The 22,996-nt window shown below is 36.8% G+C and overlaps 1 protein-coding gene across 1 annotated transcript; it reads left to right on the forward strand.

Annotated features, from left to right (window-relative positions):
* Positions 1 to 11,269: 11,269 nt before the first annotated feature.
* LOC112172969 (tRNA-dihydrouridine(47) synthase [NAD(P)(+)]-like) lies at positions 11,270 to 17,986 on the forward strand. Its single transcript, XM_024310507.2, has 10 exons — positions 11,270 to 11,630; positions 11,910 to 12,026; positions 12,127 to 12,363; positions 14,065 to 14,380; positions 14,466 to 14,722; positions 15,441 to 15,713; positions 16,434 to 16,715; positions 16,902 to 17,022; positions 17,257 to 17,426; positions 17,520 to 17,986. The coding sequence occupies exons 1-10, from the start codon at positions 11,367 to 11,369 to the stop codon at positions 17,616 to 17,618; spliced, it is 2,136 nt and encodes a 711-aa protein (XP_024166275.1). The 5' UTR covers positions 11,270 to 11,366; the 3' UTR covers positions 17,619 to 17,986.
* Positions 17,987 to 22,996: the final 5,010 nt, after the last annotated feature.

The raw sequence follows: 22,996 nt of genomic DNA on the forward strand, positions 1-22,996 counted from the left end.
CGCTACAAAACTACGACGGCTGACCCGATCAAAACGCTTGATTCTGGCCACCTCGGGCAACCAAACCAACCGCATTTTGAAGCTCATTGTACGTACAACAAATCCACCATGTGGCTTGGATCGATTTGAAACAAGGAAGGAGAATCGAAGCTGGGAAGATTTCGGCTCCTTTTCCGAGTCGAGGTAATTTCCGGCTTCTAGGATTAAAATTGAACTTTGTTGTAGTTGAAAATGTTGTTGGGCTTGTTGTAAGGATTCTTTTTGGCATAGGTATTACTACCCAATTCGGTGGTCTGAATGGTGGTGCGTGCCACCCTTCCTGACCTTCTGCCTTGGCTAGCTAACTAGAGCTCGATGATCTGAAGGTGTTGTTATATTTTGGTGGAAATTGGTGGATGTTGGGTATTGATCGGAGAATTCTGAATTTCAGATTTTTGAATGTCGATGATTGAAAATCTGACCGTTGGATTTCCTTCATTTATGTTCTAGAACGTTAGAATTGTGGAAACGATGATAGTGGTGAAGTTTGAGGTAATTCCAAGAAGAACTCGAGCTTTAGGTTTTGGAGAGTCGACGAGTTAGGGTTTTTCGGTTTTATTTAACGTAAAATTACTTTTGACCTTCCGATTGGTTATTCATGAGTAATGCTATATACAGGACAACGTACTGAGTTATTGCTCGACGAGGGATCCCTGCGCCTGACTGCTTAATGTCATATACTGTGAGTGAACTTTTGTTTTAAATTAAAGCCGTGCAACTATTTTTCGAAATGAATGCTTTTATTTATCTTCTTGGCATATTGGATTTTGTTTTGGAAATGGTTTACTAATTCGATTTTCCATCATGATTTTCAGATATGGATTTAGTATATGTTTTGAAAGGATATTGAGCATGTTGGATTGGATTTCGGAAAATTAATTACCTTGGTAAATTTCCTATGTCCGGAATTGAAATTACAATTTTTAGTCATGACTTATGGTGTTCGATTTATATTTGGGATTTGAGCTCAGTCATGACTTGCATTTTATGAATTGTTTTCGAAAGAGCATTCTGGAATTAAGTACGATTTATGATTTATAATGAATTTCGATGAAGTGTTTTCCGATATGATTTTCGGATTTGAAATATATTATATTAGTCGTTACATATGAGATTTCCGAAAGATTTTCCAAAAATGAGATTTTCGATTGAATTTATGATTTTCTTTTAGGGCTAAATACTAGTTAGTACCCTGTGGTTTAAGTCCAAAATCAATTCAGTCCCTGGACTTCTAATTTTATTAAAAACACCCCTGCACTTTTAATTTTGATCTAATAGGTCCAATTCGTTAATATTCTGTTATGGGTTCAAGTTATAGTTGGATTATTTGTTGAAAAACTATTTATTTTTAATAGTAGGACTCACTCCTAAATTGACTATGCAGACTACCTCGACACCACATCATAAAACATAGGCCATATATGAGCCACATTAACAAGTTAAATAACTCAATTGTCGGAAAACTAACAAATTGGACCTATTAGATCAAAATTGAAAGTACAGGGGTGTTTTTGATGAAATTAGAAGTTCAGGGACTGAATTGATTTTGGACCTAAACCAATGGGTAGTAATTTGTATTTAGCCCTTTTTTTTATATCTCGCAATTTTAGTTTGATTATGATTTACTTTACGAGCTTGTTAATCTCATTGTTTGAGTATGTTATTGATCATGATGTTTTCTTTGATTTTCCGAGTGCGGTTGAGAAACATAAATTGTGTTTCTTTTTCGCCCTTTTTGAGATTTTTGGGGAAGTATTTTATGTTGGTTTTCAAATTTATTTTCCTTCGCCATACTTGGGGGTTGTCATATTTTACTGCTAGCTAGCATATTGCTTCTTCTCAAAATATCTTGTGGGTTGCAGTCGAGCCTTTAGCCTAGGAAGCTCTCTTTATTGTTTGGTGACTTTTCCATCCCCATGTTTTTAAGTTTATACTTAACCAGTAGGGCTGGTTCGTTTTTAAGAAAATTTTGTTTTAAACGTTGCATGCTATACCTACATGTACGTTTGCAAGTATAATTAGCTATAATGAGCCACGCTCATTGTACCGCCAGAGGTACCGACTCTCACCAGGGGGGTGACTGACGGAGGCACGGCCAGGCAGGCTACCGCCCAAGCCCGGGAGCGCCCTCAGATCACCGTTGACACGCCGCCACGCGCCGCGCCAAGGTAGCATCAGAAGCTCTAGAAGCTGGGAATCGAAGCACATCAGTCCCACATCGAAAACAAGAAGAAGATCAACCTTCTCCTCACCTATAAAAGGTTCTCTCCTCTCTCCTCATTAATTACGCATTTACTACTCAATTATTGTTATGCTGCCTACATGCATTGACTGACTTAGGCATTGGAGAAGTGAAGACCGCCCAACGCGGTCTCCCTCTAACACCCTGTCTCTCGTGTGACAGCTAGAGGAGGCCATCAAATCCTCGGAGTAGCGGTCCGCCCACCGGACCAACGTTAAACGAAAGATCGGCTACCGCCGGACTTTGAGCATTAACACATGCATCGATCATTTATTCATTTTAAGGGAATGAAGTGGGAAAGTATTAAAGTTTTCTTTTGATTTCAGTTATGCGAATATTTATTTTTGTCCACTCACACTAACGTGTTTTTCAAATACTTTCCCCTGGGCCTTTCAGTTTCAAATACCCAGTTTGCATATTAGACTAGTTAAGATCGGGCGTACTAGGAGTCGAGGCATAGTTGTCACTGCTTCCGCATAATAGGATTTATCTATCCTATCCTTATATCTTGCATATCCTATGGAACTATTAGATTCCTTTGATTATCATCTATTTGTTTATTTGTAAATTTGAGAAATTTCAGTGCTATATATTCATATTATCTGGTTGTGCAGTTGATTGTGAATTGTGGGAGTATGTAGGCTCTAGGAGTTGAGGATGGTTTGGAGTATTGAGAAGTGTTTGAATGTCCTTACAAGTTTTGGGTAATTAATTTTTCGATAATACTTGGCTGACCATACATGGCTGTCAGCCATTCCTAACCAACCTCTCTCATTGTGCAACATGTGTACTTTTTTTTTTTTTTAGCTTAAGCATCTGATAAAGTTGATAAAGGTACTCTTCTATCTATTCCACTTCTACACTGCAGTTCCATAGTCTAATTAAACCACCAATTGTAGAACCCATCAATTGAAGCAATGCGATTGATGAACCCATTAATTGAAGCAAAGCAAACCAACAAAAGCTGTGGGCTTCGTCTCTCTCAAGCGTCTCTCTCAAGCAACACTAAAACCACCTTCACCGGCGAGGTTGTAGAAAGATGGGTATCTGCCTTCACCGGCAACGAGGAGGAGCTCTCCGCCTTCACGGGCAGTGGGTCATCGGGGAGGTCCACATATATTAAAGGATCAACGTAAAAGAGTCATGGCTTCTAAGGTATTGAAGAATTGGAATTGGTCAACGGGGAAGAAAGGAACAAAATCAGATGTCTAGAGGGAAAAAAAAAAAACATGTGTTGAATGGCTGAAAAGACACGATATGGTTGGTTAGGAATATGGTCAGCCAAGTATTATCCTTAATTTTTAGGAGTGACTCAGTCGAAGTTCTTGTAGAGTTTCTTCTAAAATGGGTCTTGCAAGGCCACTTCAGATTTCAGGGTGAAATCTGGGACGTGTCCTGTCAGATATTATTTGTCTTTTAAAAAAAAAAAAAAACTATTAACCAAGTAGAGAAATTCGTCCTTTTGCCTAGCATTTTGCTACAGCTAATGTTTGAAGCCTTTAACTTTTTGAGTCATATCTCAAAAATTAGAATAAATCTGCCTTTGAATCTTATCCCTGATTACTTTATCTACCACTCTTTTGAATCTTAATCCTTCAATCACAAGAAAAATAAGAAATTAAAATGCAATTGTTGAGCACAATTGAGGGATTAATTGAGTAGAAAGAAAGAAAGACTCGCCAAAACCCTAAAGCTTTGCGGCGGCGAAGTCATCTCTAGCCCTCGTCCGGTGGCTCTCCGGCGTCATCCTGACGTCGTGGAGATGCTGCCGGACGGGTGACACATGGTCTAGCCCTATGGGGTCTTTGCTTGTGGTTTTGATGGTGGTAGCTGTACCTATTCGGATCGAGGCAGCTTGGGGCTAGAGCTTCACGACGAGGAGGCGGCTAGTTTTCACTCCTGACGACGACGACTAGATTTCACTCCAGACGACGGCGATTGTGCAGCCCATGCAAGGATCGGGTTCGGACTGTGGTACAGACCGTACCTCGTTTCTGGGTTGGGCGCGAGATCGGAAGCAATGGTGTCAGGCGGTGTTGGCGCCGAGCGGTGAGAAAGTCTGGAGGCATTCCCATTGGGCCGCACTGGAGTCAGGCGGTGATGGCTTCGTGAAGCTCGATGGCTCTGTTATGTGGAGAGATGATGGGCTGGGCTTCACTGTTGGGCCTTGTCTGAATATCCTGTAGGGCTGCTGTCTATTGGCTTGGGCCCTACCTTTGTCTTTTGGGCTAAGTGTCGGTCCTAGGGCTACTATTGGGTCTGTTTTGGGCTCCAAATGTTTTAGATAGATTTTTTCTTTCTAAGTTGGGCTAAATACAAATTACTACCCTGTGGTTTAGGTCCAAAAATCAATTTAGTCTCTGAACTTCTAATTTCATCAAAAACATCCCTGTACTTTCAATTTTGATATAATAGGTCCAATTTGTTAGTTTTCTGACAATTGAGTTAATTAACTTGTTAATGTGGCTCATATATTGCCTATGTTTTATGATGTGATGTCGAGGTGGTCTGCATAGTCAATTTAGGAGTGAGTCATACTATTAAAAATAAATAGTTTTTCAACAAATAATTCAACTATAACTTGAACCCATAATAGAATATTAATGAATTGGACCTATTAGATCAAAATTGAAAGTGCAGGGGTGTTTTTGATGAAATTAGAAGTCCAGGAACTGAAGTGATTTTGGATCTAAACCACAAGGTACTAACTAGTATTTAGCCCTTCTAAGTTTTACCCTATTTGTTTAGGGACCTATACACTTTTGTTTTGTTTTTGTGCCTATTTTCTATGTATGTTCATAGTTCATAGGCTCGCTGAATAAGTGAGCACTGGTTGTCTAATCGGTGGTGCTAGCATACCACGTCCTAAACTTGCCCTAGAGTTGGCAAAGGAAGGTATGTATCTGTGTCATTCTGGCTTGAGATAAATGAATGATTATTGGTTCAAAAAAAAAATTTGAGGGATTAATTGATTACCTGAACACGACTATGGCCCAGTTTGAGATATGTTAAATCATAACAGTTATAGCTTTTAGCTTATGAAAGTTTTCTTTTACTAACTTCTATGAGCAACAACTTAATGATGTAACTTTTGAAAGAAACTTTTTTTTAAATTTTACAAAACATCAGTACTTAACTTAAAAGTTAAACATCTTTTTACGCATTATAAGATACGCCAAATTAGGCCTATGTAGTTAGAACTACAATCGAGCTAAGAGAGAGAGAGAGAGAGAGAGAGAGAGAGAGAGAGAGAGAGAGAGAGAGAGAGAGAGAGAGAGAGAGAGAGAGAGAGAGAGAGAGAGAGAGAGAGATAATTATTGAGCACAACTAAATGATTAATTAATTATGTGAATACGACTATGGCCTGATAGAAGCACAAAGTGTGATGTTTTTAATATGTATTTTCCCTTATTTGGCTAAGTTATTCTCTTAAAATTACTAACTATAACATAGTTTCTGTTTTTAAGGTATTTCAAGGTCGAAAATGGAGAAACGAAGTGAAAAAGAGCAGGAATGAGCGTAAATTAAGGTAAATTAAGGACAAGTCATTTTAGAAACTTTCCTCTTTCATTTTAGGAAATATTTCCTATCTTGTTTTAGGGAAACTTTATTCCTTTGGACTTTCCTATTTCTGATTTTCTTGTTTTAAAGAGAGAATTTAGGAGTCTATCACATTAAGAACTCTTGATTGATGAAATCAAGGAAAACTTAAAAGAAAAGAAAACTTGCATAAATCAGGAAGAATTCGAGGAGATAAAATGGAGTGTTTATAGTCAATATTTATTCCTAATTATCTTATTTTCTATTGATTATAACACTAATTAAATTCTGATTTTTCTTGATTGTAGGAGTTTATTATGTGCACAATTCTTGGAAGAAATTAGTGCAATTCAAAGGAGAGGAATAAGAGATGTATCTGGTCACTATTCAAGGAAAAGAATGAGCATTGCATGATTAACTATAGAGATATCTAGGGAATATATCAAGCGAAAAGAGATCAGAAATTTCATGACTTTGTCAAGAGAAAATCAAGGAAATTTGGAGGAGAAATCACCTCTAGATGAATGAACATGATTGCATCACAAGAGAGAAGAATTCCACTAAAATAGCAGCCATTCTCAACACCAAGAGCATCACTTCCTGGCCTGTCACTTTCTGACCAAGATCACTTCCTGACCAAGATCACTTCCTGGCCAAAAACTAATTTGAAACTCTACCCAATTCACTCCTCAAACCTCCATCACCTACAAAACCGTGACCACCATCCTTCCATCAATCTACGAAGTTCTTAGGCGCTGAGTCAAGGATGCTCCACCACCATAGCAGAGACGAGTTCATCACCTTGTTGCTAAGCCGCTGAGGAAAGCTTCAAAGTGTAACTATGACTCTACTTATAATTTTTCTTTCGGTTTTGTGTGTTTGGATTTGCGAGTTGTGTAATTGGAGACATGAAATTTTCAGAATATTTTTATTAATATTTTTGAGATTTTCAGTTTATTATTAAGTTAATTTCAAGAATTCTTTGATGATGTATGTTACAATCCTGTGCCCTTTTACGTGTTTAGGTAATTTTCAGAATTAGGTTAATAAGTTTGCATGCTAGAATAACGGTGAGAGTTCTTATGTGTTTGCTTAATTTGCCAAGAGTAATTATTATTTGTTAAGACACTGAGTTAAACAAGTAGTAATTAGTTTTAAAGAGTGGTAAAAACCATGCTTCAATGGTTAAATGATTCTGGAAGTTACGTGTTAATTGCTATGTGTAATGGTTAATTTGCACGTGTGAGTTGATTCACAGAACGGATCAGATAAAAGGATTGAACCGTGACAGCTTTTCATTTGGGCTCTTATCTAGCATTTAAGATGGGCACGTTTTTGTAGCATGTTGAAATGAATTTTCTGTTTTTACACTTAGTAATTTTCGAGTGGTAGTGGTCTAGGCTACGGAAGTCGATCATTGTATAGTTTTATTTGTTTTGTTTTTATTTTAAGTAGATTAGTAACCAAATTTCAAAACCCCCATTTTATTCTTTTATTTGTTAACTGATATTTTTGTATAGGTGTATCCTATAATTCCCGGACTAAACGATCCCTGCTTATCCTATACTAACAACCAGTGTTCTAAAAATCGGCGCCTAGCTCCGCCTAGGCGCTAGGCGAAGCAACACCATTCCGATTCTCCCTTAGTCGAGCGAGCTGGCGCTGGGAATAAAGTCGGCCGCCTAGGCGGGGCTGGGCGGTCGGCGCCTGGGCGCTTTCTGTCTTTTTATTTTATTTTTATTTTTTAAGGAAAACCTAAAACTAAATGAAAACCAAAACGGAACGAAATCACGAAATAGGGTTTCATTTTCTGGGTTCGAAATCAAGAAGGAATGCCGCTCCGTCGCTCCTTCATCCCTCGATCAGTCGATTCTCAGACTCTCAGTCTCTCTCCGAGTCTCTGACTAGCTCTCTAGCTCTCCAGCTCGTTGGTAAACTGGACTTCCAGCTCGATTTCGTCTCTCTCTGGGTTTTTGTCTTTCAATCGAATTTCTGGGTTTCAATCTCACAATTTCTGGGTTCACACTTTTCAGGGCAATCTGGGTTCGATTTTAGGTTCGATTTCTGGGTTCAAGGCTTCAAGCTCGGTGTTGATGGGTTATCTGGGTCTATGGTGAGGATGGCAGTGATGGGTTATCTGGGTTTCCACCATTTGATTTTTTTTCTCCTCCATCTCACTATGTGTTTCAGAGAAAGAAGAACGAAAGCTATGAGTTTACTGCTCTTGGCCTTTCTTTTCTTGGAAATTGGTCTCAGCCTCTTGGATAGCTAAAATAGTTGGAAAGTCTTCATCAGATTCATCTGGCCACGTTAACAACACGTGCTGCTTCTATCATGAGGCTCACAAGTTCATGTACCTTCATTTTTTACATATTTGATTATTTTTATTTAATTATAGGACTTTAAATATTATTATTAATTAATTTTATGTCATAAAATAATAAAATAATAAAAACTGCCTAGTCCCCACCTAGACTCCCGCCTAGGCCCCTAGGCGCTAGTCCCCGGGTCACCGCCCGACTAGCGCCTAGCATTTTTTAGAACCTTACTAACAACTACATTTTGTAGGGTTAAATTGTGAGGCTATTTCAGCCGCATCATGGCCCAGTTTGGGATATGTTAACTTAAATTATAAGCAGCCATAGCTTTTAGTTTATGAAAGTTGCTTTTTACCAACTTCTATGTGCAGCAACTTAATGATGTAACTTTTGAAAGAAGCTGTTTTAATAAATTTTATCAAACATCATTCGCTACTTGACTTAAAAGTTAAGTGGGATAGATAGATAGATAGATAGATAGATAGATAGATAGATAGATAGATACATAGAAGAGAATCTCAATAGAAGGATACTGTCGATTAATACCAAGAGCCTGAGAGCTTTGAGTTTGGCATTAGCCCAAGGTCAGGAAGAAGCGATTAATACCAAGAACCCTAAAGTTGATGGGTTGAAGCCTTGGAAGCTTTCCACGCAAGCTAGTCCTAAGAAGCCTAGAAAGAAGCGCACTGCAAAGTTATATGATATGGTTGAATCCCCTCCTTAGGTGGAAGGCATGAAGGTTGTTGCTGTTGGTAGTAGGGTTTAGGCCTTGGGACAACCCCTCTGTGTGGGGCTTCTTTAGGTGTCTTGAATAAATTGAGGAAAGTTTATGACTATGTTCGGAGCCTTCCCTACAGAAATTATTGCTATTGGTAGTCCTGGGGACAACCCCTCTATGTAGGGGCTCCGCTAATGTCATGAATAAATTGGGGAAAGTTTTTTACAGTGTTTAAAGCCTTCCTTGGTAGTGTCGGGTTACTTTTGTTACTTGGAACTTCACTCTAAGGTTGCATTTTGTTAGATTACTCTAAGGCTCTTGCTTTAGGGTTTTCTTTTATGACTTAATTTTGTCGTAGCCTGGTTGATCGATGAGTCATTGTATAATGTTTCCTTCATTTACTATTAATGGATTGATAAAATAATAAAAGATAAAAAAACCAAATTTGCAATCGCACCTAGGTCCCTTCTATACATATTAAAGGGTAGTAGTTGAATTTTCACAAAAATAGTTATTTGATATTTCTTATTTTACTACTATCTCTATTTAAGTAATGGGGAAAGAACGACTTAGGCCCAGTTTGGGATTGATTATTGAGCTGCTTTTGGGGATGCTTCTGCTTTTGGGCCTAGAGTAGGGCGTTGGGTAAAATTTTCTAAAGCTGTTTTTGGTCCAAATAACTTCTCCCTAAAGTTGATTTTGATAAGCTACCAATTCAAGCTTTTGGAGCGGCTTTGGGGAAAAACACGGAGCAACAGTAGAGACTTAATGAAATATGTCAAACTACCAATTTTGTCCTCCTTCTTTCCAAAAAATTACATTGAAATAAATAGGGTTCAGCTTTGATCTTCATCGCGAGGCAGACATTCATTCTCCTCCCCTCTTTTTTGTCAAAAATACATCGCAACATTCGTTGCTCATCGAACTTCTCCTCTTTCTCTCTCTGCTATCACTAAAAGGTTCAATCTTTTTTTCGATTTCATATTCGTGCTCATGTGGATCATTCATGCCATAAATATCTGAACCATGTCTTTCTCACTTGTAGTCTGGGCTTACTGGAGAGTCACTTTCAATGACCAAAAATCCTGGTTATGGCGTTTACTCGAAATCAACATGCAAACAAGGACAAATTGAAGCAGTTGTTATTGCAACAAGATTCCAGATTTTGTTAATCTCAGTAACTTCCAAGAAGATTCCTGATTTGGTATAGAAGAAGAATGGTATTATCAAAAAGTTTTATGCGTAGTGTTCTCATCCTATGAAGGATATTTGTAATGTGATATTACACATGCTGCACCAATCCTTGCACCTTTCCTTTCTAGAGATGTACCTACGGTTCCAATTTACTCTATGCCATGATGTGATCATTGGTATTATTATTTAGTCCAAGATATGCCATGACTTGTTATATATATAAAAAAGTACAGGATTCTTTTTGGAGCTTTGATTACTTATCATATTTCGTTCTTTAGGAATTTTGATTAGTTTGGAGCAACTAGGTATGATTTAATCCAAGACTGATCTTGAGAAATTTTCTAACACTTACTAGAAAGTAGAAACCACACAACTAGAAAAAAAAATTGCTTATATAATTTGTATAATTAATATAGAAGATGAGATAAAAGGATAACACATGAGACAAATTTTAATTTGGTATGGTTATATATTTAGATAACAAAATTATGTATTTTAGTAGTATTTTAAATCATTTTGGTAATTATATCCAGCCACATCACTTTTTACTTACAACTTACCAAACATTCTTAAATTGATTTTCGTTCTCATAGCACTATAAAAAACAGTTTACCAAACACCCAGCTGTTTCTTCTCATAACAATATCAGAAGAAAGCGCTTCTTCTCGCAGCACAGCAATGTCAAACTAGGACTTAGCCGGCTCCATTTTTTATTTTCTTTTTTCAATGGATTCATCCATAGTCTCTCTCTTTTTTTTTTTTTTTGAAATGGGCTGGTGCGGTTGCCCTCAAGTCTTGATTAATGAAATTGCATAATACAAAAAGGGAGCCCGGGGGGATGTAGAGCCTGAACCCCAAATTACAATAAGCATAAAGTGAACATCCTGAAAGAGTATCCACAAAATCAATGTATTTTTACAAGCACTAAATAGCAAAAAGTGTACGAATGACTACTACATTTGCTTTGACCTAGCGGTGACATACTAGAAAGATAACTCTATTACGAAGAAACATCATGACAAATAACACAGTTTTCCCCCTATGTCTCTTTCTTTTTTGTTTCTATTTTCTAATAAAATCTTCAAAAAAGGTGGGAGATCTATACTCCAATTGTGGAAGAAGAAATAAATTGCAAAGAGAAGTTCCAAAAAGAAACAAGAGCAAAGAAATATACTCATGTAAACAAAAAGTAGTTTAATCTCATCACCCATTTGCACGTCGTTTCACTCTTCACCTGTTTGTTTTTAAACCCTCGCACGCTGCTCACTCTCACTCCCAATGCGCCAGAGCCCTCCAGCCACAACTGCATAGCACCATGGGCGACGACACTCCTGCCGCAACTGGAACGGGCCCAGAGGTCTCCAACGGCGTGGCGGCGGCGGCGGCTGAAAGGACGCCGGAGGAGCTCGTAGCCAAGTCCATCGCTCCGGTGAAGAAACAGTACCTTCGCCCTCCTCCCGTCAGACCTTGCTCTAAGGATCAAAACGACGCCGTCTGTGAGGGCAACGCGAGGCCTGCACAGTCGAACATAGTGAAGGAGAAGAAGTCCAAGCGGCAGCTTAAGCGTGAACGCCGCGAGGTTATGCTTCGATAATCCTTTCTTTGCTAAACCTTGGTTATTGGATTTATATGCGATTGAATTCTTGGTTAAACAAAGAATTAAGATGAAAGTTTGGGTCATTGATGAGCTTAGAGTAGTGTAGGAGAAAGAGGTCAAACGCTTAGAACTGGTAGCAAATCGTCATATATGTTTTGTTTGCCAACCTATGTTTTTTATTTTTTGGTGTGTTTAACAACATTTAAGCCTTAACCCTAAAGCAATGGAAAGGATTAAATTTTGTCAAGTTTCTTCTTGCAGGTACAGAAATCACCCCTCGGTATCTGTCCAGAGGTAGCAAAGAAAGGAGATGTTAGTCGGTGTCCATATAATGATAAGTGCCGCTACAGCCACGACATAGAAGCCTATAAGGCTCAGGTAGTTTTGAATGCTTGTCTAGTATTTGACTCGTTTGATGTGTTGTAAAATGTTCTGCCATTTGACCATTATGAGACTAATTATTTGTTTTTGAATGCAGAAACCTGAGGATATAGAGGGAGAATGTCCTTTTATGGCTATCGATGAGCCATGCCCTTATGGTTTGTCATGTAGGTTCTTGGGTACACATAAAAATGGTGTTGCAGATGGAGATGTGAATGCTCGTAGAAGAAGCTCTGAGATGAATGGATTAAGCAAAAATGTTCAAAAGCTTTTGTGGAAAAATAAAATGAAGTTCACCAAGGCCGATGCCAAACTCAAGGCTCTTGGTCTCATGGTATTAGTCCAACATCCTTCTCTCTCTCTCATTGTGTGCATACATGTTTATGTAAGGTTGTATGAATATGAACTTTGTTCTTTGATCCCCTTGCTGCTATGTTTGCATTGTTTCTAAGATAATAATCCTAATCTTATTAAACTGTTATGTTTTGTTATCATGATACTTTATCTCTTGTTAGAAGAATATGTAATACATTAATACCCCAGCTGGAGAATATGAGAGAGTATTTGATAAGTAATGAGATTTTGGGCTATCACTGTGCTTGCAGAAGTCAGGGATTGAATAATTAAACAGGAATAAAAAATCAAAAAAATCTTGAAAACTGCAGTTTTTCAAAGTAGCCTTCCTATTAACCATCAGTCACTTCTTAGAATTCCCATTGTGTGACTAGAAGAATGGAGACACTGATGAGGACGTTTTGTGGAAAGGGCTATTGTCAGGGGAAAGGATCACTTTGTAAAATGAGAAGTGGTGACACTGATGAAGGAAAAGGTGGCTTAGAAGTGGGGGGTTTTGGTGGGGAAAAATGAAGCTTGGCTTGCAAAATGGTTATGGTGGTTTCAAATTTATGGCATGCTGTCATTAGGAGTAAGTTGATGTTCATAAAAAGACATTGCTTGAGGTCTTGTTTGTTTCTTTTCTCTATGTTACCTCAAGGTGGAAATGTGGAGAGTCAGGTTTTAGGAAGACTGCTGGGTGGGAAAACATCTAATTTCTCTCTTTATTGTAGCCCCTATCATTTTTGGTAATACCTTAAATACTTCATTGCTAGATTTTCTGGGAATCTCTGAGTTTGGATTTTTGTTCCAAGGGCATCCAATGATCTGGAGGGTACTTTCATGTTTTGTATTATGTTTAGAAATATAGTGATCAAGTCTTCTAGGAGAATGTGGAAGTTTGAATCATCCCGAGCTTTCTCCTGAAAATCTACATTAGGCATGTAATGGAAAACCTCTCTTCTGCTAATTCCCTCTCATGTCTTAGAGAAGATCTCCTAAGGTAAGAGTGTTAGATTGGACAGTTGCAACTGGGAGGTGAATATTTGTAATAGGTTCAGAGGAGATGACATGTCTTTCATGTCTCCAATTGGCATTATGTGTTTGAAAATATTGTGAAAGTATGGAATCTATAGGTTCATTGCCCAGTGACCTAGTCAAAGGTTTTTACAGAGGCTAGTTTGAGACTTTGAGCTGGGTCAGCCAGCAATGATTTTCTGTGTATGGGGTTTAAATTCTTTAGTTGGAAGAAGATAGGTCCAAATTCAAAAGCTCTTTCTCTACTGTACTTTTAGATTCGAGAGCTACTATGTGAGTTTTTCCTTTTGTTGTTTGCCTTGATATAATTCAGAGGACTCCTTGTCCCGTGTCTACGCTTTTCTTTATTCAGTTTATTGTTTCCTATAAAAATATAAAAATGCTTAAATCCTTTATGACACATGAAACTTCTACACTTAAATCTGTTGGACATTTGGAAATGTTTGTTATGTTGTAATTATCCACAAATTTGGCTGAAGTGTGGCAATGTCTTTGGTAGAGAACTTAGAATATTTGATAATTGCGCCCAACGTAATGAAATGTATTTCCCTTTCCTCTTACGATAGTAATGCGGACATCAAATTTTTGTTTGATTTTAGTGCATCATTCTGTGAACTATTCTTATATAATATATATAAATAAATTCTATGACCTATCTTTGCAGGGGCATGCCAATTCAAAAATAATTGCCATGTCAAAGGTGAATGGGTCGGTGGTTTCAAAGAATTGTGATGTTACTGATGGAAATGGCTGTAGTGAATTTCCCAGTAACACAGATGATAAAGTGGAGTTGACTGCTGAAATAAAAGAAGAGGGATGTGTTGATGAAAAGTTTCCATCTGATGAAATGGAGTTGTCTGCTGAAGTGAAAGAAGAGGGAGGTGATAATGAAACATTTCCATCTGACGATTCTAGGCCTTCAAAGAAGTCAAGATCTGTAATTGAAGAAGAGTTTGGTTCTGGTGAAGCAGATTATGGAGGTTTTGGCTCTTTTCGTTCTTTGCATTTTTCTAACATCCTAATAGTTGGAGGCATTCAATGTAAGTGTTGATTATTCTGCAACAGGTGTGAGAGCTGCTGGAAAAGTTGTTGGGCAAACCTGCACGGAACCTGAACCAGAAGCTGCAGCTAACATTGAATTCTCAGAGAATGATAGAAGTTTAAAGACACACCCACGTGAAAAGAAGCTTATTGACTTCAGAGAAAAGTTGTACCTTGCACCTCTGACCACAGTCGGAAATCTTCCATTTCGAAGGGTTTGCAAAGGTTTAGGGGCAGATATAACATGTGGTGAAATGGCAATGTGTACAAATCTTTTGCAGGTTTGTATTATGCTTTTTTCCTGCTGAGCAGTCTTTATCTTTCTTTGAAAATACATGACATTCCACCTTTGTGATGCAACTCGGTGCTCATGAAGTTCACTGTGTGGTCAATGTGATCAACAACCTCTGATGATCCATGATGTTAACAATATCCTACAATCGATGGGTACAGTCATTTGTTTTTGAAAAGTTGACGAGTACAGTTATTAATGGTGTGTGTGCGTGTGTGTGTGTATTGAAAACACATTTTTTAACGTGATAACACAAGCTTGAAGGACTTAATAGTATACAGTTATTAAAATCTTTATCTAGGGTTTGTAGCCAGAGTGTGGCTAGTGAAGCTGTTACGTCATAGGTAACTTGCCTGAAATAATTATCAGCATCCTTTGATGTACAATTCTTAAGTGCAAGGGGAAGCATGCTTTTTCATTTTTCTTTTGATTTTCTTGGAAAAGAAATGGCCACATATCATTTGTGCAGTTATGCTATGTAAGGTATGACAGTTGGCATGAAAGCATTCATTATTCACATGGTAGAGTGTCAGAATCAGCCCTGTTTCTCTTGATCTCCAGACAGATGAGGGTGTTTTAATTCACATTAGTAGAGCTGAGGGCTAGGCTTTTGCCCTAGTTTCATATTTGCATTGTATATACATATTAGTTTCGCATGCATGAATTTGTATAATATATGTTACATAATCTAATTGGAACTGTCATAGGGTCAAGCGTCGGAATGGGCCTTGCTGAGGAGACATTCATCTGAAGATTTGTTTGGTGTTCAGATATGTGGGGCATATCCAGACACCGTAGCACGCACTGTTGAACTTATAGAACAGGAATGTACCGTAGAGTTCATTGATATAAATATGGGGTGCCCAATAGATATTGTTGTGAACAAGGGTGCTGGCTCAGCTCTTCTAACAAAACCAATGCGAATGAAAGGCATTGTGCAAGCAGCTTCTGGTACAGTTGACATTCCTATGACTATCAAGGTAACTTTTAATCTTTTATGGCAGTTATATACAACTGTGAACAAAACAATCTGCATCATATTTTTTTTAATTTTTTTTTTTTTCAATATGCCATGTTATATGAAGATTGTATGATATTTTTGTTTAATTATTTGGTTCCAAAATGATTCTAATGCACTAGCTTCCTGTGAAATTTCTAGTTTCATTGTTCTTTTCTTCTTGATGTCTTAAGTAAATTTTGAGTCTTTAGGCCTCGTTTGGTTGCCGGAAAGGAAATTGGTTCCTTGGTTTTTTCCATGAGCATGGGAAAGTAAATTTCCCACTAGTTTCCCCACCAATGTTTGGAAATGCCGGGAAAGTAATTGGAAAATGTATTTTACTTTCCTTTCCAATGTTTGGTTTGTGAATGAATAGGAAAATAGGTAACATCAATTTTCCAATAGTATCCTTGTTATCAAAACACAAACAATTCAAGATTAAAAATTTTCTTGGATAATTTGGTAATAACAACCATTAAAGTAATCTTTAGAGTAAAGAATTAATGTGCAATTAATACAGGGAAAATGAATCCCCCCCCCCCCCCCTTATTTTCCCTTTATATAGGAAAGTTGTTCCCTTCCTTGGATGTGCCAAACACAGGAAAGGATAAAGTTTCCCTTCCCAACCTTTCAATTCCGCAAACCAAACCAAATGAGGCCTTAGGTTGTTCAAGAAATGTTAACTGCTGCTATTTTGCTACAGGTCCGCACAGCCTATTTTGAGGGGAAAAATCGCATTGACTCGCTTATTGCTGACATGGGCAACTGGGGAGCCAGTGCAGTAACAATACATGGTCGATCACGACAGCAACGCTACAGCAAGCTTGCAGATTGGGAATATGTGTACCAGTGTGCTAAAAAAGCTCCTGATTCTTTGCAAGTCCTTGGAAATGGAGATGTATTTTCGTATGTAGATTGGAACAAGCACAAGGCTGAGTGCCCTGAACTGTCTTCATGCATGATTGCTCGAGGAGCACTAATTAAGGTATGAATTTTGTTAACCCCCCAACCCAACACACACACTTTGGTTAGTGTTCTTATATTAACATTTTTATTAGATGTCTAGAATTTATATCTTGTCTGTGTATGTAGACAGTCCATGGCTTTGAGTTTTCTGACTTGAGTTTGGAACCTAGAACCTTAGTGTACTAAATCCTCCTTGTGTTTTCAGCCTTGGATTTTTACAGAAATAAAGGAGCAGAGGCACTGGGACATCACTTCTGGGGAGCGATTTAATATTTTGAAGGATTATGTACGTTGTGGCCTTGAACATTGGGGCTCTGACACAAAAGGTTTGTATTTTTAGTATATTTTGCATACCAGCTATGACTTACAGTTTTATTAAAATGTTCTTATATGGTATTATACTTGGCAGCTGTGCCGTTAAAGTATGCTTAGCTAGTTTTACAAAAATATTCTCTTTTATACGGTTATTCAGCAAAACTGTCACCCAACTTATGTTTTGGGACATCTGTGCTTATCAAAATTTCTGATTTTATGGGCTTTTATCCTGTCGTATGTCCCAGGTGTCGAGACAACTAGGCGTTTTCTGTTAGAATGGCTTAGCTACACTTGTAGATATGTACCCGTTGGTCTTCTAGATGTCATCCCACAACGACTGAGCTGGCGCCCACCATCTTATTTTGGACGTGATGACCTTGAGACACTAATGGCTTCTGATTCTGCTGCTGACTGGGTACCGCTTTACTCTTTCTTTCTGTTGTCAAATCCATTGAACCAACCTGCTAGGTGATGTAGTTTGATACATGTTTTTTCTTTCCGTATGCAGGTTAGGCTCTCTGAGATGTTGCTTGGGAAGGTTCCAGATGGTTTCACATTTGCACCAAAGCATAAATCCAATGCTTACGACCGAGCAGAAAACGGCTAATATTTGCATGGTTGGTTTATCAACGTTTTTGTGGATTAAGCAGATAAGTTTTGTCCACTTTGCCTCATGCCTCAATTCAACTTTTGGGTACTGTTGGTGGAAGCGGGTGATGGCGTATATGGTAAAATCATTTCTCAACAATAATTCTCAAGTCTGCTGATATTGGAAAGTGCCCCGCCGCAGTTCTCAAGTTAAATTTAGAGATAGACAATTTGTCAACCGCCCCCCGCCGATTTGATGCTTTTACGATTGTTATGATATTATTATTCATGTTAAAGATCAGTCATCAGACATCTTGTTGTTATAAACAAGTGGCATACAATTAGTTTTTCAATAGATTAAATAAACTGGGATTACTGCAACATCAATTTCTTTAGATAATTTCTTTGGGGAGGGTGTTGATGTTAAACGTATGGGGATTGAGGGCCAAAATATCGGATTTCGAGGATATATTGATGACACAGAAGTTAGAAAACAGAAATTTCGACCAGAAATATCGAGAAAATTTCGGTACTGGTAAATATTTGAAAGAAATTAGGGAAATCTAGATAAAAATATGGAATTTTGAAATGATGCTTTAAGAAATGCTTATTTGATCAATTATCTCTTGTATTCATATAACTAGCAACCAACACACGCAATGCGCGTGCGATATAAAATTGGCATTCTTTTAATTGAGATCTTCATAATAGTAGAAAGAGAGATCAAAATCAATATCAATTTCATCACCTAATTCATACAAACAAAGAATTTCAACGAAAATTCTCTTAAGGGAAAATCAAAGCACTTACCAAAAAGAAAACGAACAATATGTTAATAACATTCGATATATCACCAAAAAGTTTAAAAGAAATTTCAATCACTTACCTCTACGTCAACGTCTTCAATTAGCAACAATCATTTGAGAAAGAATTCACATAATTGCTCGTGAGATGCGTAACCAATTCTTGAGTGGTTGTAACTTATCTGTGTTTGGATATATATATATATATATATATACACACACACACTATTATTAAGAGAAGAGAGTTTGTCAGCCTAAACAGAAAAATTTTACCAAAATATCCCTCAAATATTAAAAAACATTTGAACTGAAATATTTGAGAAAGACAAAATGGCCAATTCACAAATAAAAGAAAAACAAAAGAAATTTAACAAAAAAAATCAAAAATTATGCAGCAATTTTCTCCATATTATGTGAAATAACTTCCCACTTAATTATCCACACCCATAGGGTGTGTTTGGAGTCTAGTATATATATATATAAAGAGAGTATGTCTTTAAATTCTTAAAGTAGGGATGTTTTTATTTTTAGGATGTATTTTAATAATCGCACCGCTCATTCTTTAGTTACCCACACACATATGAATCCTACAAAAAATTAGCCAAATCGGTTAAACGTTTTCTATTTGATTAGCACAATGTTTGTTTTAATTTTATCTAACAGACTACATTTGTTTACACAGTTTTGAGTGACCAAATGATTATGGATTTGGTTGATTTTTTATAAACACAATTTTTGCATAGGAATCTAAACGATCAATGGTTAAAATCATTGAATTAGATCATACACTAGTGTAAAAAAATAAAAATCCTCAAATTCTTAAAGTAAGGATGTCCTCTCTTGATCCTCCCTTTATGTGTGTGTGTGTACATATATATATCATGGAGTGAGATAGAGTAGTTGAATCACTTTGAACGTGAAAGACTGAGAGGCAAGCAGTTACTTTGTTTTGGTGCAGGACTCTTTCCACGTTCTTAACCAGTCTTCCTTTTATTTTATTTTATTTTAGTTTTTTGAATTTTTCTATTTTTATTTTTTTTGTTAAATTTCTTTTCTTTTTCTTTTATTTTGTGAATTGACTTTTATGTCCTTCTCAAATATTTCAGTTCAAAGGTTTTCTAATATTTGAGGACTATTTTGTAAAAAAAATTCTGTTTTGATTGACAAACTCTTCTCTTAATAATAGTGTAAATAAAATGTTGAGCAAACTCATTGCATATGGATTTGTAGTGAAATAAGATAAATTCATATACACTGACAAAATAAACATTCTTGACATTTAACTTCACATCTCACCTTTTGATGTCATATGGATTGGAACACAATTTGAAACATGAAATTACACCTATAGTCTTTTACAGATCCTAAAAGTTAAATATAGTTGAAAATAATTTGCCTTTGTTACTTCTATTTACCGAAACAACTTAATGTAAAACCAATTCATTTAAAATGAAAGACAGGTTTAATCACACATTTTCATTTATTTTTACAGAAAAATTAATCATTGTTTGGCTAATATGGTTATATCTTTTGGTCAAAATTTGGCCAAGAAACTTGGGTTTTGTTAATTGTTAAAAGCTTTAACTAATTTAATTATGCTTTGTTCATAACTTAGTTCGAGCTAAGTTATGAAATCTTATGGTAGCTAGGCATAATTTCTTCTGTTGAGATGTTATATCAGAGGGTCTCATAAAATCAAAGTATGGCAGAAATTGCTCATACAGTAACTGCCTATATTATGAGGACTTGAATTACAAGCCTTCTTCTGTAAAGTTTGCACCAAGCAAGAAGCAATACACTTCAATCATAATCATCACTCTCCCACTCATACCCCAGTGACTTCATTCACATATCCTTCTATTTTCCTGCCCTGCCAAGCAGAACTCCTTACCTCTCTATTCCTCTTACTTGCCAAGAAAGAGTTAGACTATTGTGTTCTCAATGGCATGGTCTTTCCACCTTAAATGACTCCCTTTCACCTAACCATGCACTAATATATATCCTCCCCCCTTCTTCACCTTATGCTCAACTTCTCCACCTTAGTACCTTACTCTCTCACTAAACCAATCCACAAACACATCAACAGTGAAACAATGACACCCCAATACCTCCTCTCATTATTCTTTTTCATGATCTTCTACTTCTTCTTCCATTTGCACATAATTTCTGCTCAATCTCCAGCAGTCGCATATTTGCTTCAGATTGCTTATAGCTGCCTATTTGCTATTCCTTTTGGACATTTTTCTTTTAAGTTCACAATTAAGGTGCAGAAATAAGACAAATTGGTGTCATCACTGAAATAGAACATTTGAAAATATATTGAGAACTTACAGTGCATGTAAGAGGCAATATTTAGTCCCAAAAAGTTTATCACTTCCAACAACGACACATCAAAAATGAAATTGTATAGAAATGCATCTTTTGTTAATCGATCAGCATATTTCACTGTATCATTTGAGCAGAAGAATGATTAATCTGCAAGAGTTTTATGTGTTCTGCAGCTTTGCATTAGAATTATGCATGCAATGGATAAAGTAAACCAATTCTTTTCTGTAATTTAAGCTCTGATGTGCCCTTTGACTTCGTAGTATCTCCTCTCTTCTAACCATATTGAGTCCAACGATGTGTCTTTTAGCTCATGGCTCTCATCTTTTTCCCACCAAATCCCAGGCCTGTAATCATTTAAAGTTTTGATGCAAAGCTGTGATTCTCTCTGTTCTAATTGAAATTGAATCCCGAACTGATATACCTTTCATAACTTACGTGCTAAATAAGGCTGAGAGATGTAGATGAAGCAAAGACACTGTTCTTTTTGCTACTCACAATCTCCAGCAGTAAAACTCTGTAAACATGTGGTGCCTATGCTTAATCATTATGTATTTTCATGTTAGAGGGCAACTGATTGCTTTTGGTTTCCAAATAATTATGAATCAATATGTTTTTGACTCTACATGACACCATGATATTATCATCTAGGAAAGAATATTTAATTACTTGATAAATTATCAAGAGGGAAAGAAACAGAATGATAATGTACCAATGTGACAATGTTCTATATGGGTTATTTGATGAAGTAGGGAGATAGTTTCTGGCTGTTTACACCTGTTTATTCGTGTTTGCAGTTGTATTAGACATTTACAAGATTAGGTGTATCACCTGGAAGTGTCTCTTCTTACAATGTAGAACAAGAAAAAGGCTGGGAAAGTGTTCTATTACTGCATCAGGCCACAGTTTGTGACGACTACCTTGGCGTAAGGGCGGTTGAATCCTCTTTCTGCCACAACAGCTCTCTTATCTCCTGTCTGCGTGATTGGCTAAGACCTTTAGAAGCTGTGTTCTTTCGGATTTGGGAGCTTGTCATGTTTCGAAAGAAGATGGAGAGAGAGAGACATCATGGTTAGAAGAAGAGGAAGAAGTTTGTTTTCCATCATCCTATGACGGTTCAATTTGATTGAATAAATTATAAAATGCATGAGTTCCTCTGATTTTCCTGAGTCCTTGATGCTTTGTTTTTTTTTTTTTTGAAACTTGGAAATTGAGTACCTTATTATGAGAGTTGCTAGGTCTAAAGACCACTAAATGCTGAAGAATGGAGTGGATTTATGTTATTTTGCATATATATGGTCAAATAATGTTCAAATGTAGTGTTATGAACCTTGATTCCAGGTTGTTGTCAAATAGCACTAGTTGTGGTATGTATGTATGTGTGTGTGTGTGTGTGTGTATATATATATATATCCTATCCAGAGCGGAGCTCCGCTTTGAAAATTAACGTGTGAAGTTCGAGTTTTTGGTCACTTTTTGGTCGCATATCCACATCTCGACCGTTCAGTTTTTAGGTAGTAGTGTATAGATCGTCTCTGCAAATTTTCAGCCGAAATGATGATTTTTAAGACATTGATATTTGCCTTAAAGTTAGTACGGTTCAAGTTGACAGATTCAGTCTATCCATTGGTTTAATCGAGTTAGATACCTTAATAATCATCAATTTGACTGAAAATTTGCAGAGTTGATCTATACACTAATACTTAAAAACTGAACGGTCGAGATGTTGATATGCGACCGAAAAGTTACCAAAAACTCGAACTTCACACGTTAATTTCAAAGTGGAGCTCCGCTCTGGATAAAATCTGTATGTATATATATATATATATATATATATATCAATTTCACTGATTTAGTTTAATTTTGAGACATTGAACTGTAAGAGTCGGTATGACATATTAGAATCTGCTTCTTCTTGGCCCCGTGACCGGTATGCTTAAATAGATTCAGCCGTGTATGCTTGAGCTGTTAGTTAATTTTATGCATCTGATGATGTTTTTCTGTTTAAAAAGGCATATAAGTTAGATTTTGGTAAATGCAGAAGTGATAGCTGTATTGTTTTGTTGTGTTACTAAATTGTCCTTGCAATTCGATAGAAGTGGTCATTATATGTTTTATCTGTCGGAGGATTTAAGGCTATTTGTATAAGACTGCTGCACATTAAAGTTTTGTTATGCCTGCAGATTTAAGATTTTGTCTTTTTGCAATAAACAATAATGTTGAATGCAGAAGAACATGTATAGCGTTTATGTAGAGCTGGATTAAATTA

This window comes from Rosa chinensis, chromosome 6 (genome assembly GCF_002994745.2).
Source record: "Rosa chinensis cultivar Old Blush chromosome 6, RchiOBHm-V2, whole genome shotgun sequence".
NCBI classification, from domain to species: Eukaryota; Viridiplantae; Streptophyta; class Magnoliopsida; order Rosales; family Rosaceae; genus Rosa; species Rosa chinensis.

What these genes read in the sequence shown, in the direction of transcription:
- LOC112172969 (XM_024310507.2), top strand. Translation starts at nt 11,367, where the DNA reads ATGGGCGACGACACTCCTGCCGCAACTGGAACGGGCCCAGAGGTCTCC. An exon ending in TGTGTACAAATCTTTTGCAG is followed by an intron (nt 14,723 to 15,440) that starts GTTTGTATTATG and finishes GAACTGTCATAG; the next exon opens with GGTCAAGCGTCGGAATGGGC. An exon ending in TTGGGGCTCTGACACAAAAG is followed by an intron (nt 17,023 to 17,256) that starts GTTTGTATTTTT and finishes CGTATGTCCCAG; the next exon opens with GTGTCGAGACAACTAGGCGT.